Source organism: Pezoporus flaviventris, unplaced genomic scaffold (assembly GCF_033815535.1).
Source record: "Pezoporus flaviventris isolate CSIRO_AGI_PZ_B2104156 unplaced genomic scaffold, CSIRO_AGI_Pfla_v1 ptg000031l, whole genome shotgun sequence".
NCBI lineage: Eukaryota > Metazoa > Chordata > Aves > Psittaciformes > Psittacidae > Pezoporus > Pezoporus flaviventris.
In genome coordinates this window covers 60,997,890-61,016,702 of record NW_026892579.1, presented here as the reverse complement: position 1 = coordinate 61,016,702, position 18,813 = coordinate 60,997,890, and the positions used below count along the sequence as shown (strand labels likewise).

The 18,813-nt window shown below is 40.6% G+C and overlaps 1 protein-coding gene across 6 annotated transcripts in view; it reads left to right on the top strand.

Moving 5' to 3' along the window:
• Positions 1 to 18,813, top strand: part of MACROD2 (mono-ADP ribosylhydrolase 2) — an 887,639-nt gene that overhangs the window by 818,415 nt on the left and 50,411 nt on the right. For all 6 annotated transcript variants that reach the window (XM_061461531.1, XM_061461530.1, XM_061461529.1 and 3 more), the window contains 3 exons: positions 2,331 to 2,411; positions 14,589 to 14,651; positions 18,031 to 18,099. In XM_061461531.1, coding sequence (XP_061317515.1) covers positions 2,331 to 2,411; positions 14,589 to 14,651; positions 18,031 to 18,099 — 213 coding nt within the window. The remainder of the gene's footprint in view (positions 1 to 2,330; positions 2,412 to 14,588; positions 14,652 to 18,030; positions 18,100 to 18,813) is intronic.

The following is an 18,813-nucleotide window of genomic DNA, read 5'->3' as shown; positions in this document are numbered from 1 at the left end:
CTTTAAAAGCCTGGTTATTTTCAGGACCTCTCTTTTGTGCTGAAGTTCTTGTTGAACTCTATCACCATTGCTCCTGAGTAACCCTTTTAAAGGTTTGACAAAGTGTGTCTTTATTTGGCAGGTTTTGCCTCGGTTTTTCCCCACAGCATTTCTTGTGGTTACTCCTACATCCTCACTGCTCCAAAAAGAAATTCATCTTAGCACTTGAAAACTCTTGTTTTCCTCAAAATATTGTATTTGAATTTCAAATTCAGATGAGCAAATGTGATGACATGACACATGATGTGTCCTATGTTAAGTGCTGTCAGGAGAGGTCTACCTCCTGATCCTGAGCCAAACCTCAAAGCATGTACTGCTTTGCAATAACTAGCTTTATTTAGTGATTGCTAAGGGCCTTCCATGCTCTGAGCTATATGGAATTCTATAATGAAACACAAATTCCATTCTAGAAGGAATTTTCACGAACAATACTGTTTGGCTTTTTTGGTTAATGCTAATTCCTTAAAATTAAGCAAGTGAGATGGAATTTAATTACTTGCATACCAATCTCCATTTTGGAATTTATGTTGGCATTTTGAGTTGTTGCTTCTTGTAAATTCCTGCCAGCTTCCCAATCTGTGGAATCTCTTCTCTTTTATGGATGTAAGTACAGCAAATATAACCAGTTTCCCAGGAGGGCAGGCAGAGAACGTTTCTGAGTTTCCTGGGCTCCATGAAAAGCCAACAGTTCACTCCCTTTTTGTCTCTTGAACGAGCACAATATTCCCCTTGACTCTGCAAGTTCCCTTTCCACATACTTATTTATATCTTTCATGCCTCCTGCTTGGAAACTTGTAGCATTTTGGTTCTACATACATGTATTAGTGAAAGGGTAGAAGATACAAGGGTAGTATCTACAGCTCTTAGCAGAGCCAAGTCCTTTATGAGAACTGGGCACCTGATTGCTAAGAGCTGTTTAAAACTCCAGCGACATACAGAGCAGATGATTGTGTGGGGTATGTATGACAGCAGAACAGACAGGAGTTTCTGGAACACTGGAGCAATTTATTATGCACATGTAGGTAGCTTTTCTCCCAGGTGCTAATTAGCTAATCAGTTTGAGGTAATACCGTGATTCCTACTTTCTCACATCACGGCAGGTAGGAGTAAATCAAGCAAGGTCGTATGTCTACCAAAACTGCCTGGTTACAAGTGGTCAAGGTTTCTTCCCAGCATGCACAGAAGTATGTTTTCATTAGGCTTCTCTTTCACCCAGGCCCTCAATTGGCCACAGGGAATAGGGGTCTTGATGGGAAGTCCAATGACAGAAAGTAATTTTCTCATCACGGTTGAATAGATTCAGTAGGTGCAATGAATTGGGTTTTAATTGTCTGCCAGTCTCGGCTTTCGTGGTTAAGGAACAGTGTTTGAAGAATGTTTTAATTAGTGAACCTGCTTTCATTAAATCTCTTAATTTACAAATACCTTTTATGATTAATTTCCAGCTTGGCCTCCCTTTTGTACAAACGGCCTTTCTGAGCTGCCAGCTTGCACCTCTATCATAGCAAACAAACAGTAATTTCATACTGTGTGTGAAAATAACAGGAGAGTTTGAAAACGATGTAGAAAAAGTTTATGATTTTAAAACTTTGCCCAGCTGATACCAAACACTGAACTTTGGTCCCCACAAATAGGGGAGATCTTAAACTTAATTGGCCTCAGTTATGATTTTTACTTAGAAGGTTTTCCTTTTCCTCCATTTTTCCCTTGTTTTCCGGCTAGAAGGTTGGAATGGATTTTTTTCAACCTGACCATTTCTATCTCGTAAAGCTTTAATTTCCTAAACTTTACTTCACTATCAGACTTGCTTCCCTACCTTTCGTTTCATTACTGATTTTAGTCAATATTAATTTGTTACTGTGTTATAACATTGAACAGAGAATTGAGCTCAGAGAGAAAGATAATTTCATTCACATTTTTCCCCATAGTTCCATAATGCAGTATAACATGTATCATGTTAAAAACTACAAATTGAAACATTATTAATTTTCTTTTTAATTGTGAGGAGATTAAGAGCTTGTGAAGAAGTACATGATTTTGGTATGGGTTTTATTCACTGCTGCTATGTGAAAGTTAAGGGAAGTCCAGTCCCAGCTGAAAGACACCTATTATGACTTTTATACCAGATGATGCAGTAATGAATTTTAATAATAGAAAGATAGGCACTGGATATTGAATGGCGTGTTGAGATAATAATGGACTCACAGTTCTGGTATCTCACATGATAATATTTGATACAGTAAAACAATTCCAAAGTAATATATGCAATTATTTTTTCTGTTTGTTTAAAGGATTGGAACAAGAAGGCCAGCCTCCATCTCCCACAAAGACCAAAGCAGAGCAGCCTGAGGACCTGCAAGATGATGCTAAAGGTAGGTGGTCTGACACCTTTTCAGAGCTATTAACCAATTTTGAATGTTAGAGTAAAAGTTTGCTCAGAATTCTTGGGAAAGAACTGGAAAACTTTCCTTTAGGAGTGTTTGCACACACTTGGAAAGTACCTTTTGGCCTAGATCATGGATTGTAATTCTTCTGAAGTGTATTTCACCTCAAGGTAGATTCAGGATTAAAAATGCTATTTTTGTGTGGTGGGGTACTGATTATTGCTGATATGTAACGAGAAACTGTTGCTGGTTTATGTTTAACCTGTTCTGACTTTATGTAATTAATAATACAAAATGTAATGCATGTTGTGCAGGGCTTGGGTCATAATCTGGTTGGTGAAGTTGGTCAGGTAAATCAGCTATCTGCTGCAAAGCATGGAGCAATAAAATGCTTGCTTTCCTTTACTACGAGACTTTTTTTGCTGTATCCTTTTCCATTCCAGTTATGGTGTTCATGGCTTTAGACACTGTGCATGTATTACATCTATCCATGGTCAGAAGTCACAGGTGCTTAACATAATGCCTATAGTGCTGTTCCTGTAAGAGCGCTTTCTTGCACTTGAGTCTTCACAGGGCAGCTTGTCGATGTGTATGGAGGTAAATGTGGTCTATGTTGTTATAAGGTTGGATCAAAGTATCTTCTTAATCTATATCTCATTGGGAGGGTTGTTAAAGGATGTTAACATCAAAGACTTAATTTTACAGTGCAGAGTTCACATTGCTCTCATATGCGTGGAAAGAGCAAAATGCCCCAATGCTGGAGACTTCCCCTTATGTGAAATAGTTAAAAGGATGAACCTCGATCTTTAATTCATTCCTGTTCCTTATCATAGATTCTCTTTGACCTAATGTTCCTCAAATGACATGTCTCATTCTGCACCTCAAACCAGTGGCTCCACAATCTTCATCATTTTGACCTAGTGCTTTGCATTCAGCTCCTAAAATAATTCTGACTGGGGTATATCGTGAGTCATAAAGAGCAGAAAATGTTAACATTTATCACTTTAACTAACTGCTAGTAACATCCTGTCGCTAACATTGTGACTGGTTGTTAATGGCAAGTACTTAAAGCAATAGCTGTCATCACCTGGAAGGTGTGGGTGGACCCAAGAAATCTCATCCTGACTGGTCGTCTTTCCTTTCATGGTGCACTAAACCCAACTGAAATTAAAATACCAATTTTATGTTTGGATTAGAGAATTCGGTGATGACAAACCACATGTCAGTTTGTATGCAGGCTAAACAGCGTGTGGGATTGTGGTGTCATTTTCCATATTCCTAAATAGGGGAAACAGTAATAGTTTTTATGAGGTATCTTTATATGGAGTATGGCTAGAAGCTGTCATTGTATCAGCGTCTTTAAAAAAACGGGAGGAGGGGAAGTATTGCAAAGCTGCAAGATTTTTCTTCCAGTGGAAAAATAACTTTTATTCCACTATTTCTGTGGCTTACTAGATGTGGTTTCCTAGTTTACTCTGCCTGACAATGTTTCCTGGTGACCTACAGTTCACCTTGTGGAGCACAAACAAATGCACTGGAAGGGTGAAGTAAATAGTATGGCAATAGAATGATTGCGTTACCCTCGAGCTGTAAAACGCCTGAACTCCTTGAATTTGATGCCATACAGTAGATTTTGCTGATGTAGAATTGAGGCTTGCAACACATAATCACTGCTGCAGAATTTAATCTAGCCGGCGACGGAGTCCTCTTCTCCTTAGGCAGGAATCAGGCCGGTAATGCTTAGAATTGAAAGTCTAAATTTAGACTTGAGGGTTGTTGTGGTGGGGAACAAAAAGGTAATTAAAGTGTTTGCTGAAGGGAGCTAGGGAGGAAACCTGGATCAGGTTTCTGTGGTGTTACCTGTGCCCCTGTTCTGAAGAGGAGTCAAGCAGTTAGGCTCCAGACACTGAATTCCTATAAAGCTGCTGAGTGGTTGAAGTCTAATGTAACACACCTGTGAGCCATTTCCATTTCAGTAAATGGGATTTGCACGCATTTGTCTGAGAACAGGATTTAGTCTCTACTTCCTAATTATTAGTTGTTGGTTTTGACTAATTAAAAGGACTTTTAATGGGGAGCCTTGAAGATTATAAGAGCTCTGAATATGACATGGACCAAAACTACATACGTAATTTTATTTAGGGAGGCGTTTGTCTTCACTTCCAAAATGATGCCTTTTCCTATTTTTAATCTTTGTAAAAGAACGTCTGAGTAGCTAATGCATATAAACAGTCTCCAATAAAACATGATAAAGCCAAACTCTGCCTGAGGTCAACTGAGTTTTCCTCATGGTAAAACTGAAGTGCTTTGTGTTCACTGTATTTTAACTTTGGGATAATTCACATGCTTTATGTACCCCAAGATTAAAAAAACCCAAGCATCAACAGCAAAAAAGCAAACAAAAAACCCAACGCATAGCTTTTAGCAGTGAAAGTCCAAAGATACTTAACATAAAACGTTATTTTCCTCTTAGTAACATGACCAGATATTAAATATTTAACAAATGCACACTAAGGCACAGGAAGAACCAGATTTTTTTTCCTCTGCTTACTAGTCGGCGTCCTTTTAGGCTGAAGATGGGAATACAACTTGCAATTTTCACAGCCGCATGCCTGCCCTTGTGGCAGTCTGTAAAAGCTATTCCACTGAGTTCAGTAATATTTCTGCTGTAATATTTCTCTCCAGCACACCAAGCTGGCTCATTGGCTAGAGGTAATGGAGCAATATCTTTTCAGTGCATGTAAAAATCTCCGCAGAAGATCAGGGAAAGTAGGCTTCTTCATTATTACCCTCTCTGCAATCAAGGGAAGTCAAATAAGTGGCTGTGTGTAAGGAGCTTGTTTTGCAGTAAGCTAAAATAAACACTTGACATGCTAATGAAAGCAATTTTATACTGAACCTCTGAAGTATTAATGGTGTCTGTTATTATGCTATTAGATATATTGTTCTCTGCCATCAGACCATTGATAGAGAAAAGCAAGTACGAGCTGGATAGCAGATTCTCCTGTCAGTGGCTGTATTTGGTAGTTTTTCATTGTAGCGCAGGTTATTGTCTGGGGAAATGGATAGACTGGATACGTGGAGAAACATTCTTTACTCCCAGGTTCCCTGCAGTATTTCAGGTTTGACATGTGTAAACATGCAGTGTAATTTTCTTCTCTTCACCCCCTTTCCCAGGGCCTGGGAGAGTAAAATCAGCCAGTGGTAATTTTGCCTTTCCCCTCGGTCAGGTGCACTCAGCGATTGAGTGATTGTAAAGTCTCAGGTGAGAAAAATACGTTTGGCACTAAACAAAACTTAGCACGTCTTACTTCAGTAGCTTCATAACACAGTCCTAAAGTAATTGCATAGACAAAATGGCAGTGCTTTCAACAGCATCGCAGCCACGAGTTAGCACAAATGCCATAGGGCACCTGCTCTCATCCTACTGATTGTCACCAAGCAAAAGCAAGCAATTGATACAGAAGTCTAATAAACCACAAATTTAAAATGTTCCTTGTTTCTCTTAGCTACATCCCCAAATGTCCCCCTGTATGTACTGAGCAGCGAGTGTGTGCAATAGATTTTCCTCATACTGGGAGAAGCAAAACTGTTTGCTCTTTCCTTTCTCATAGGATTTCTCAGATATAAATGAAGCCTGCCCAAGGGCTGCCCCATCCGTTCCCACCATGGTCTGCAGGTGATCAATATTGTAGCAAAGACAACTAATACATCTAATAACAGCAGCACAAATGCCTGATCTTTCCCCTTCTCCAGGAGAAAAATAATCAATCCATGAAACAAAAACCATTCTGTGCCTCCTGAGGTCAGGATCCTCCTTGCCCTGCCTCAAGGGATGTGAGGACAGAACTGGAGCTCTGCAAGTTGTCTTGCTCCAGCTTTTCTCATAAGCTTCTCCCAGAACGAATGACCAGATTCTTCCTGATAGACTGACAGGTTGTTGATCTCACACGATCACCCTATCTGAGCTCAGTATATATGCGAGGAGCTGGTCTATTGGAATTGCTTGTATGGGATGAACTTTGTCTGCTTTCTGTTCACTTGGTGGGAAGGAGAACAGTTTGATGGATAAGCCAAGCCAGGAAGGTCAAAATGAACACAAATCACCTTTAAGGTAGTTGGTAGAGTTTGTTCCTTTGCCTGATGGGGTCGTCACACTGTTGACCCCTCGACTTTCAAGGGCAACATCAAATGTCTGAAATGTTGTTTGGTAGTGTCAGGAGTCTGAGGGACCTGCCTCACTCAGTGGATGCTCTGTCCATGAGAGATGTCAGTCTAGTAATTGGAGTTCACAGCAGAAATGAGATGAAATGGAGTCGCATCTTATCTCGACAGCGCATTGGTTCAGGAGGTCATGGCAATTGGGTAGAATTGTCACCAAGGAGACACCCTGGCCTCTCTCATCCCTTCTCCCAAAAAGTGCTTCATTTTAGGACTAGAAAATAAAACTCGTTCTAGAGCTTAGTCTTTAATTGTGAGACTAACATAAAGCTTCCCCTTCCTGGTTCTCCTTTATGTACTATGAGTTTTGCAGCTTTGCGGCTCACTCCCTGGCTTCACAGAGAGGGATATAGTGTATGCACCCACAAAAATTAGTGCTACTTGGCTTGTGCTGCTTTTCTTCGAGGTGGACTTAATCCTCCCTCGGGCTGGGGGATGCCTACAACAGCTGCTGTGTGTTGTCATTACACAGCGGTGCTCAGAGCATCTTTTCTAAGGGCCTTCTAATACTCTGCATTCCTGATTGTCTCTCTCTTTAAGATATGGATTAATATTAACTAGATTTGACTTCTGATTGGTTTCAGAAAGTTCTTTGGCTTATATACCAAGGAGTTCTTTTATCAGTTGAGAAATTGTAGCTATGTTTCTTCTTTGCATTACACAGGGAAGCAATATTCTTCAGTAAATTTCTGCTCCACTCACAATCTACTAAAAACGAACATCTGGACACATAATTATACTTCAAACACACACACTCTTATTCGTCCTTAAAAGTGCTAGTTCTTATTAAGATAGCTTAGAAGTTACTGTATTCTTTTTGCCACCAAACCAAATCCTTATAAATTTTTTTAAATGAAGATAAAGTACTACAGAAGAAATTCCTGGGAAGCATGTGTATCAAACATGCCTGTGAAACGTTCCACCTTAATGCAGATCGGTTATATTTAAAGTGGTGCTAATAACCCCTATCCCCTCTGGTTGATAGCTTCTTTTTTCACTTCTGTTTTGAAGTCCACCATCTGTCTTGACTGATTACAGCTCTCAGAATATCGGGTGATCACCTTGCTCTTAGCCAAGGGGAAAACAGGACATTATCTGTATTTTTGTTTGTGTTCACTCTCCGAGCAAGCCCTTCTTAGAAGATTCTTTTCATTGCTGAAGTGACTTCTACTGTTTCATTAAATTGTCATGCAGAGGCTACACAAGGCAACTTTGAAAGTGAAGCTCATGTTGGCCTCTGCTGGTGACACACACAGTTCTATGGCATTGACCATTTACCTGTTAGGGTTTCGTTTAGCAGCGGTACATATGTTTGTGTAAACTGTACCAGGCAAACAGTTGCAATTCCTGTTTTTACACTAGATGTTTCAGAGAAGATTTTCTTTCTCCTGGGATGAGCTGAGGTGCGAAATACGAAGTTACTAAAGTGACTAATGCAGTGTTGTCAGAAGAGAATTATACACAGTGACAAACCAGCGTACCTGCAGGGGACTCATCTGTCAAGGAATTCATTTCTCATTTCTAACCGTGACGTGAATAGCAGTAAACCATCGTGATTGCTCAGGACCACTGCAGAAGATGGGGCTAGTTGCTTACTTCTGAAATATTGATGTAAAATAGTGCATGGTTTGCATCCTGCTGGTTTTATCAAGTATGATCTCCTGTGTGGCTTCTCTGTGCGTTTCTTCACTTTGCTACATTGCCCCACCAAAAGCTTTCATGACCTCTAGGCAGAAAAATTGAAATAGGTCTCATGTTTAATTCTGACTGTGGCTTGGAAAAGCAGTTGTGCCTCACTCCTTAGTGGTGTGCAGCTCCCTAGTCTCTAGGGCACACCAGTAATGTATGAACGCATTGTAAATTGATGTAGCAACAATAAACTCTGTGGTCATACTGTGCACCTTCACTCGAGTATGGGGTCCCTTCCTTTCTCTGTCTCTTAGGTAGACCTGCCTGAAGGGCTGGGAGTCAGGGCTCCTCTGTTCTGCTCTGAGCTCTGCTTTTTGACACGCACCAACTCACATGAGCAGATTCTGTCAACTTCTGCATACTATGATAACAGTGATAACACTTGTGCAGCACAGCGCATGTATCTTCTGCATCCAAGTACCAACTGTGTCTTTGTCCTCTGTGCTGGCTGCATATGACATCTAGGGTGTGATGTCCATATTCTGGTTATGTTAGGCAGCTCAAGTTCCAGGAGATGTCTGCTTTCATTTGTTTCGAACAGTCACAGTTGCAGATTGTCAGAAATAGCGATGATTGACCTCTTTGGCAATGAAATTTTACATGTCTTTTGCCAGACACCTGTATTGCAAAATCTGAGTCATGCTGTATGTCAGAAAGAAGAATTACACCCAGTGAAAAAACAGCCTAGCACAACGTTCCCATCAATGTTATGCATGAAGTGGTTTGGGACAAATTTGAGCGCAAGGGTCTTCCAAGCACCTAAGTTGATGCTGTAGCTGTTGTCCCCTGGTTCTTCCCCAGCCAGGAAAGGTCTAACAAAGCAGAGTTACTTGCCTTGCCATCCACGGAGGAGTGAGGCAAGGGGAGCACGCCTAGTGACTTCAGTGGGCTTTAGATTAGGCTCCTATATTTCTCAGGACGTTACATAGGTGAAATACAATAGTGTTATTTTTAACCTCTGAGATAATCCCCACGAGCTACAGTTTGCTCATTCTTTTCCCACACTCCTTGACAATGCTGCCTGAAAATGAAAACCTGTTATTTATTACGCTGACAACTTGGCTAGGCTGGGTGCAGAGGCAGCACTGTGTTCAGGTCTGCATCTGCAGTGAGATAAATCCTTGGAGCAGCAGAGAGGGAAGAAGTCTCATAACTCCATTAAACAATTGCAGCCGATAACTCTTTACTAACCCTTCTTAAAATTTACCCCAGAGGGGTTATATACAAGTAGTGATTAAAACTGACCTAAATCATAATTTAATTAAAAGAAATTAAAATGCAAACTGAAAATGCTCAGTAACCTCAGGCCACTACCCTAATGATTCATCTTAATGCGTTTGTAGTTCTGCAATAATGGTCTTTGTGTGTATGTGCTTTTTGTTTTGCGTGTGATATCATTTTGCCACTGGAATAGTCTGAAAATGGCTTCAGGCTGTGTGATCTTGAGTGGATATAGGTGTGCTTTCTTCTCACAGTTTAGGAGTTTCACTGTAGTCAGCATATCTACTCGTGTGCAGAATGTAACAGCTGTAAGATCAAGGCCTGTATTTTTAATTTTCTCATTAATTAGTTTCCCTGGTATCATAGAAGGACCTTCATATCATTAGTATGATTACCATGGCAATATTTTTGTGCTGTAAAAAAGATAATTCAAAACTGGCATCCTTTATCTGCCAGATCTTGGTTTGTATTTGCATTTGCATAGAAGCATGGCTCAGCTTGAAGAGACATTCAGAGGCCAGACCGCAGGATTGATGCTCAGCCACTGGCCACCTGGGGAACCAGAGGATGCACTCAGGCTCGCATGGCAAGAGCAGGGTTGTAACAGGGTCAGACCTGGTGTGGTACATGCACAGAGAGGTGAGAGTGGCAAACCAGATGTGAGCTTGAGGTGTTGGCTCTCTGTCTCTTTTATTTCTACTCCAGAAAGAAGGAGGTTGTTTGAAGGAACATTACTCTGTTGACACGCTATCAATGATACAAGTACAACTTTCTCAGCGGTGAAGACAGATTTACTATTAATAGCGTCTCTGCTGGAGGGGTAGAAGTAGACTGGTTTGTACTGGTTATGCAGAACTTCTTCCTTTAACTAAAACTACCTTACCTGCAATTCTGTTTTCTTCTGGAAAATGTCTTTTTTTGCACCAGTGTTTGAGGTGCTGACTTTAATCTCAGCTTCCAGTATGTCACTGCTTATGGAGAAAGGTATTGCTGAAAAGGAGTAGGTGTATGAGCAAACCTGGCACTTACTCAGCTCTGGAATGAGAAGAGCCAAGAGGCCAGCAGGCTATTAATATTTTTGACTTGCCATGTTTGTTGCAAGAACAGGGAGAGGTGTAAAAAGCCTCGTGTCTCCAGGCTTTCGCAGTGAAAATGGGAAGAATACTAAAGCCTGCTCTGGTGCTGCTGCTGGGAGTTTGTCCTCTGGACTTTCATAGGGATCTTGTCCTCTCCAATTTGACTGCAGGCTTATTATTTATCATCTTATCTGCTTTGTTTGGGGCTGCTACTGCAGCTGGCATATCACCTTGCATGCTAAATACCTCTCCTTAACATAAAGTGGGCAGGCACTCTGAGAGTATCCGGTTTCCTAGTTTAGTTAGAAGTGCCGCTTGCAATGCCAACTTGCTGAGTGTGCTGACTGATCACTGCTTAGCCTGTATGTATCATTTGGGGGGTGAATTTTCTTCCTGATCTCAAAGAAAAAGGCCAGGAGGACAGAGCAAGCACCTATAAGGCAGAAGTTAACTTGCCAAGGGAAAGAAAAATATATGGCCAGGAGTAGGTATTTTAGTGTCTGATGTGCTTATTTTGTTCATATGGTGCTACTGTAATTCTCAAACTCCGTTTTTTTTTTAACTCACTGCCATGCCAGGGAAAAGAAACAGATGTTCCCATTCGTCTTTTGATGTGGCTCAAGATCATTTACATTTGCTGGCCTAAAATGACATGACATTCCGTTCGCCACTTTTTCTGTCTCCTTTGGAGTGAATGACAGATTGCTGTTCAATTACTAGTATAATAGAAGCGCAGATACTGTGAGGATGGCTTTCACCTAAAGGAAATGCAATCACCAATTGCTGCAGTACTGGAAAGAGAAGGATGGGAAATACTGTAGAAGCCATCCACTGGAAAAGACATTTTTATTACAAATAATGTCATGGGAAAGACTCAAGGGAAATGCGCTGGGTCTGGCTTTTCTGCCTGGAGAAAGGGAGAGCTGGGGTGAATAAAAATATGGTGAAAAATTGGCTTGCTACTTCTGTAAAATATGTTTCCAGCTCTTTGCCATGAGCATGTACTGCTTAAAGCCTTTCCATTTGCTCTGCACCCAGCTCCAATGGAGAGCAATAATTACAGACAGACTCTTCATCAGTAAAAGACACTCAGTGAGAGGCTCATTAGAAGGGTTTTAAAAACTGGAAAAAACTGTTTGTGAGAGGCTTTGGGATTAGTCACGTCTCCACCCTATAGTTTGCTTTCTTATCGGTGTATTCATACTCCGCTTCCTCCCTTTCTCCTGAGATGAAGAGATTCTCCAGGCCGAGCAGAGCTTAACCCTTCCTTCTGCTGGCCATTCACTAGAGGATCACCTGTCCACTCTTAATGTTTTAGCATTTCCTTTTCTCTAATTCTGTTGGAGTGCCTTGAGAGGCACAACGCATACTTTCAATATGCTGCTCAAGATTAATTTTCATGTCACAATCCAGTCAGTCTGCTGGACTGGGTCAGAGTACAAGAGGTGAAGCTTCTGCTTGAAGTCTTTTACATTTCTCTTTCTAAAGGAATGAAATGAAGTGTTAGATGGAAAACATGTTGAGAATCCAGTGTATTGCTGCAATTATCCTTCTATTTTATCAGTTTTAAACAGTGAATCTCCAGTGAGATAATAGACTTTGGGTTGACAAAGCGTACTGGTGAATATGTGCTTTATCTGATAATTGATGAATCAGACGATAGTTTCTCTTTGCATAAGTGTCTTTAACAAGAGATGTCATCCCTTAACAATAAACATGAACGAGCCTTTGAAATACCTGGTTTTAGCCAAATAACTCATGGTTGTAGTCATCCTTGTAATGAGTGAAGAAACAAGGATCATCTGGAAACGCAGTTTTATGTTGTGAACGCAGTAAGATGATTGCTGAAATGATTTTCAGCGATTTTCAGGTAGTTACCATTTATCCCTGACCTGCTTTTTCTGAATGTAAAATCTGTGCAGAGCGGAACATGTTGCACTTGGCCGTAATTAAATCCTTTCAGCTTTGGCACCCCTTGTTGCGCAGTGGTGCGGTATTCTCTTTGGATCTGACCTAATGGCGAAGATTTTTCAAGTGTCACTGTGCTGTTGTGTTGTGGGATTGCTTCGAACGTACTGTTCCTTCCTGCGACTCCTGGGCTAGGTGACTTTATCCCTCTGAAACACACATCCTGGTGATGCAAAGGCTGTGTTTCCTTATTTGTTAATGGCTTGCTGCAAAGCTTGCGAAGTCTCAAGCCTGTGTTTTAAAAGAGGAGGGGAGGGGGAGAGAAAAGTTTATCTTCTAGCTCAGCTAAGACTGTTTTGTGTGCAGTCCTCCTGTCATGTGTGGACAGGCAGAATGCTGAGTTTGAAAATAATGCTTTTGGATTTCAAGCAGGGGAAGGGAAAACCCAGCTGGTTTTATCAAGCCGTTTTGGTCATCCATGTAATGCAATTTTTTACAGGTTAGAGCTCACTAATGTGAGAAGAAATCACTATAGCGAGGCATCGAGGCTGGTTGAAGTCGGTACAAAGAGTTACCAACAGGCAGGAGGCCCGAGTCCCCACTGATGGCTGTCAGCCGCCCCCTGCTCACCTCTCACCTCTCAGGTGGGGTGTCAAGCTCCTGTTCTATCTCCTCTCCTCCTGAGAGCAGCTCCCTGCAGGGTCAGCCTGGAAATACTTCTCCACTAGTCCCATCTGCTGGATGCCAGGATGTATTGCCTGCTGGAAAGGGAGAGCATCATACCTCAGCCTCTAAGTAGGAGCTGAATGCTGCGTGCCACCAGACGTGTATTTGCTCCTGAAAAACACATGCTTTCTCAGTTTTTCTTCCATCCCCGTAATTGCATTTGGGCTACTGCTGTTCTCCTCAACAGACTCCGTGTTTTAAGTAAAAGCAAAGTGGTGACCCGAGGAACTTTAACCATGTTGCTTTAGAGAAGCTGTAATCAGAAAAACCCAGGAGCCAAAAAAGATCACAGAAAAAAAATATGTGTATCATTACCAAGCCATTTACAGGCCTGGGAATGAATTCCGTTTCTCCCTGTATATATTCTCAGCAGTCAGTTTTTCAAATGCCTCATTAAGGCTGGTACTCAGCTGTTCTCACCATCTACCTTGCCATGCTGGAGAAGAGGGAGTGTAACCACCGCATCTGATCCAGCATGCTGCACTGCAGCCTCTAATATGATTATGAAGCTATAAGAGCCTTCTCCATCATTGAAAATACGGACTTCCCAATACGTTTCTAATCAGGCCAAGCAAAGGTTAAGAGAGCTTGATCCATAGATGTTCCCTGGGGTGTTAGTTTTCTCGGTGGCAATTCACTGTTGAGTACCCGCCTTCCAAAAGGGAAAAAGATGGGTAATGAATATGAATGCAAAGTAGTGGATAAAATTGGGAATGACTGTGAAGGGGGAGAATGCATTCAATGCTAGCAGTCTTACTTGGGTTTATTTTGCTCTGTTCTTTGCAGTCGTTTGTGATGCATTTTTATACTTTATGCTAAGTGGCACTGTGCCTTTTGCTTTAAAATTAAACTCAGGTGATTCTTTCCCTCTGATTCTTACCTTCCATTGGCATTAAAGTAGGTTCTGTGAGTCCGAAGCAGTCACTTCAAAGGATCTGGTGCAAGTGTTTCTGGAGGAAAAGAATCCTAGAAAATAATCTGTATAAAATGCATAGACTAAGATAAAGCAACAATTTCATCTATTGCAGACAGTGTTTAGGGAAACATACCTTTATTTGACATACAGATATTTCCAGTGTGCTTATTGAAATAAAATATTTAATCTAACCCCCCTTCCTCCGCTTGAGATGTGAAGATGTGACTGGTCTAAATGTGACTGGTTATGTTTGCAGGTTTTTTCACTTTACCTTTATGTCTCTCCTCTTTTATCACAGTGCCTTGCTATAAATTAGCAGTTTACGCTGAATTGGTTACAATTAATATTGCTGCTGCTGTGGCCAATAAAAGATATCATAAATATTTTTTAATGTATTTTCCTCTGTAGGTGGTAACAGCACAGAGGAGAAGCAAAACACTGAAGAAATGGAGGCCCAGAGTGGAAAAGCAGGTTTGTGCTGAGTTTCTTAAAGGACTTTCTTAGCTTTTATCCACCTTGGTGAACAATAACCCTAGTCAATGCTATTGAAGGAGAATGTTTGTACATTTTCACCAGATTAGCTCAGGTCTTGAGCAATTCTCCCAGTAGAGACCAAACTCCATTCATTATGAATGAATGTATTGCAGTGCAGGAATGCAGACTTCCCTCTTTAGTTTACCAGCTCTACATTCTCCCTTTAAGGGGGACTTACCTCTAGCTAATCCTCTAACTAGAAAGAAATTGTTTTCCCTCTGTCTACAACAGAGTAGCCCTCTGCAGAGGATAGAAATGAGGGAAAAGGAAATTTGGAGGAGGAGGAAGCAGGCTTCGGGTGAAAACTGCCCTTTTGGAGATTTTACAGGGTATTTTCAAGTTTTAAATAAATTGTCTGCACAAATCTCAGGGGTTAAGAAGATTTAAATCTATACAGAAAGATATTTCATATACAACGAAGGAATGTCAGAGTTCATGAGCAGTGGGTTTTGCAGGTGGCATGCATATAGATTATAGTCAGTTCAGTATTTTAAAATCCAGTGTCACTCTGTGTTCACAATAGGTTTTCTATTCTTTATTTTTCTGTTTATGGTTGTGGTTTCCATCCTACCCAGCTCTTTTCAATGCAAAAGACAACTGGAATGAATCAGTTACCAAAAGAGCTGGTGCGACAATCAAAATGTCTAAATCCCCTTATTTCTTAAGGATTTCTTTTAGTGTAGTATTACATGTAATACAATGCTTTTCTTGTTTGTTTGGGGGCTTTCTCATTGTAGTGCAGGATGTTGCCTATACATACTTAATCCAGAGAGTATCAAACTCTTTCCGTCAGAACTTTTATTACATTGGGGTTTTAATCAGAATTGGTTTTGGTCTGTGGAAGATTGAGCTGAAGAAGGCCAGCCAGTAAATGCAGCAGAAAAATTCAGAAGGCCTATATTCTTGGCTTGTCTGGTTTGCTTACTGCATTGTGGCTGTTTCCAGAGGAGGAATTCCTTTGATGAGGGGTCCTATTTGTCCTATACATGAAGCACTGTGTTTGTGGGAGTGCAGCATTTCTCCCTGCACTCCACAGGTCAGTCTTCGCAACTAGGTGTTAACAGATGATGCTGTCCAAAAGTGCTTGAAGTCCTTCATGTCCTCTTTATCACCTCTTCTTTAGGTCCTCACATGGGGCAGGCAGTGGGAGGTGAAGCCATAGGCACACAGTAATACAGAACAAAAAAGATTCCCATGGGCCTCAGCAAACTTTGCACCTAAGCCCTTGACCCTTCCCGAGATAAGCATGCAGTGGTATTTTCTAAGTGCTGGAGGACAACCACGTTTCCTTTCCTGTGTTTTTTACTTTTATGCTAGTTATATTTAAACAGGCAGGAAGGACCAGGGAAAAGGGAGGAATGAGTTGCTCTGTCTAAATCTAAGCTCTGTTTTGAATCTCTGACTAGGCAGGGACATATCTTTGCCCAAGCAGCATTGAGCTTTTAACCATACCATGTACTCTTGCCTGCTAGCTCACCTGAGAGCTATTACTTCCAAGAGCTCCTAGCTCTGAGTGCAGATGTTCCTCTTTTAACCCAGTTTTACTAGTGATGCCAAATACAGCCCATTGTGCTTATCAGCTACATTCAGTTGGAAGGGATATGTATTTTCCTGGTATTTTGATCTCCAAAGCAGTTTGACTAAATGAGATATATTTCATTTTCCCCAAGAGAATCAAATAATATATACCTCTCTAAATTACTGCTTTGCTACTGGAGGTGTTAAATGCACTGTTTTTCCCCAAACCATCATTATGACTTGTTACGTTACAAACTGTCAGAGCTGGTTTATCAGAGCCATGATGTACATTCTTTTGCTATCTCATACTGGTAGTCGTGTTTTGTTGCCCTCATGAAGAGTGTCAAAGAAAAGATCCAGACATTTTAGATTCCAGCTCCAGAAAATGTCATACGTTAAGAACATGCTTTAGGTACGTGCCTTAAGATAGCGTTGTGCCTGCGCATAGTCTATGCATCACCTCCTTGGCCACAGGCACACAGTGTTACAGGGGAAAATGATGTGGCTTAAAGTTTATCCCTACTGGTTCACCCAGTGACAAGAACAGGGAACTGTACAATTACCTCCAGTTAGTTACATTCAGCTAATGAATTGCTGCTGCTATCTACTCTATGCATTGTGCAGACAAAACGTCATCAGGAACTTCTAGATTGCTGCTTCTGCACCCTTTCTTGGCAGTAGGAAATGACCTGATTTTCTAAGATACGCACTTTTATGCCTAAAGCATTTCTAATCACTATGAATGATCACTGTAAGGAGCAATCCCATCAAATGTTAAACTTATTTGTATTTTCTGAACCAAAAAGCATAACCTTTATCCGAGTGTAACAAATGACAAATCATTTTCTTCTATATTATGAGAAAATGTAGGAATAAAAATAGATGCTATTCTTACCCAGTCCATTACATAAACATTTATATATTCTTATTATGCAGTAGGAAAAAGCCAGTTATAGTGTATGAAGACTGAAATTTTTCAGCTATTACTGTGTGTTTCTTTTAAAGAGGGCCTCCAGTCTATCATCAGGGAACTTCCCAGTTAGCACATGGAAAAACAAAATGGCAGGTGGTTCAGAGCTCTTCTTTCAAGCTAGTTAAAAATGCTCCCCTATATGAGGACAAAAATTCTGTCAGAATCATCAGAGGCAAGGCTTTCGAAAGGAATCAATACAAGGGCTTATAAAGGGGTTAGAACTATGAAAATTGGCAAGGAAAAGCAACGGTGGAAGTTAATTCTATTAAATTCAGGTCCTAGTTTTATCTATTAACTATGGTAGTTTTACCTGCGGGTTCTACCATTACAAAACTCCAGTCTGCAGATTTTCAGGGACTTCCTAAATTTCAGGCCTGATTGATGAAAGCTTCTATTTTCAGGAAAGCATTTGCATGTAATCATTTTGATTCCAGTGGGATTCAGGGACATGATTAAAGTTAAGAATGCCTTAATTGGGTTTTTTTTTTGTCTCAAAATAGATGGATTAGATGAAAATAGGCATCTCAAAGCAAATAGCAACACCAGGCTACTTATGAAACTGATAGCTGTTCCTCTCTGTATTATGAGAAATTGAAATATAGACTTGATCTGGCAGTGTTGTAATGGAAGTTTAGCCCTGGCTTAGGGAAGACAATCAGGCCAGTAATGGCCAGTGAATGCGATGTGAATGGATGGAAGCCCAGCAAATCAAATTCAGGTTTTGTATCTTGCCTCAATAAGGCATAATGCTTTTTTTCAGTGAAGTGGTTCATCAGTTTGCTATCTAATGAATAACTTCTTTTTCATTTCCTTTGGTTCTTACAGAGGAGACAAAACCTTCAGCTGTAGCCAGCCTATCATCATCAGAAGAAATAGAGCTGAGCGAGGATAAAGGTACAGATTGCAAATTGTATTTCAAAATATCCAGTCCCAAGAGAACATTTCATAAAGCTTTATTTTTCCTTTACCTGGAAATTGCCAGAATCACAGTTAAAAAATACAGAAATAGGTAAATGCTTGAGTTTTCATTTGCAAAAGCCTTTCTAATGAAGTACGTGGCACCAGCTGTTGTGCTGGTAGGAGAGATGCTGTGAATTCCTAAGTCCCCTTGTTATAGAGGTAATACTAAAATATCATACATGACATATCAGAAATGAGCCCAAAGCTTGGGCTCTCTGGGGCAGAAAGTAGCTTCCTATTCAGTGCTCTCCTGATGGGGGAAAAGAAAAACACAATAGCTATAAACACATCAAGAAGAGACAGGAGGAGATGAAGTCATAATTGAGAGGGAGAAAGTAATGTTTGTCTTGTGCAGACTGTGCTGGGCACTCAGATCATTTAGTTTGTGATAAATATTTAAAAGTGTCATGAGGCCAAATGACAGGGAGTTTAGAAAACAAGAGAGATGATCTAATTTAAATGTTTCAAGCTGAGTTTTTTCCTGTGGAGTTGTTGGTTTACAGATAGGATCCAGTGCACGGATGTACTGGTTTTGATAATCACACTATTAATCGCTTGTGCCAGTCTACAGGTTCTGGCATTTTTGGGGGGATACATCAGGAAAAAGCCTGGGTGATTTATAAGTTGTCCACTACTAGTAATTCAAAA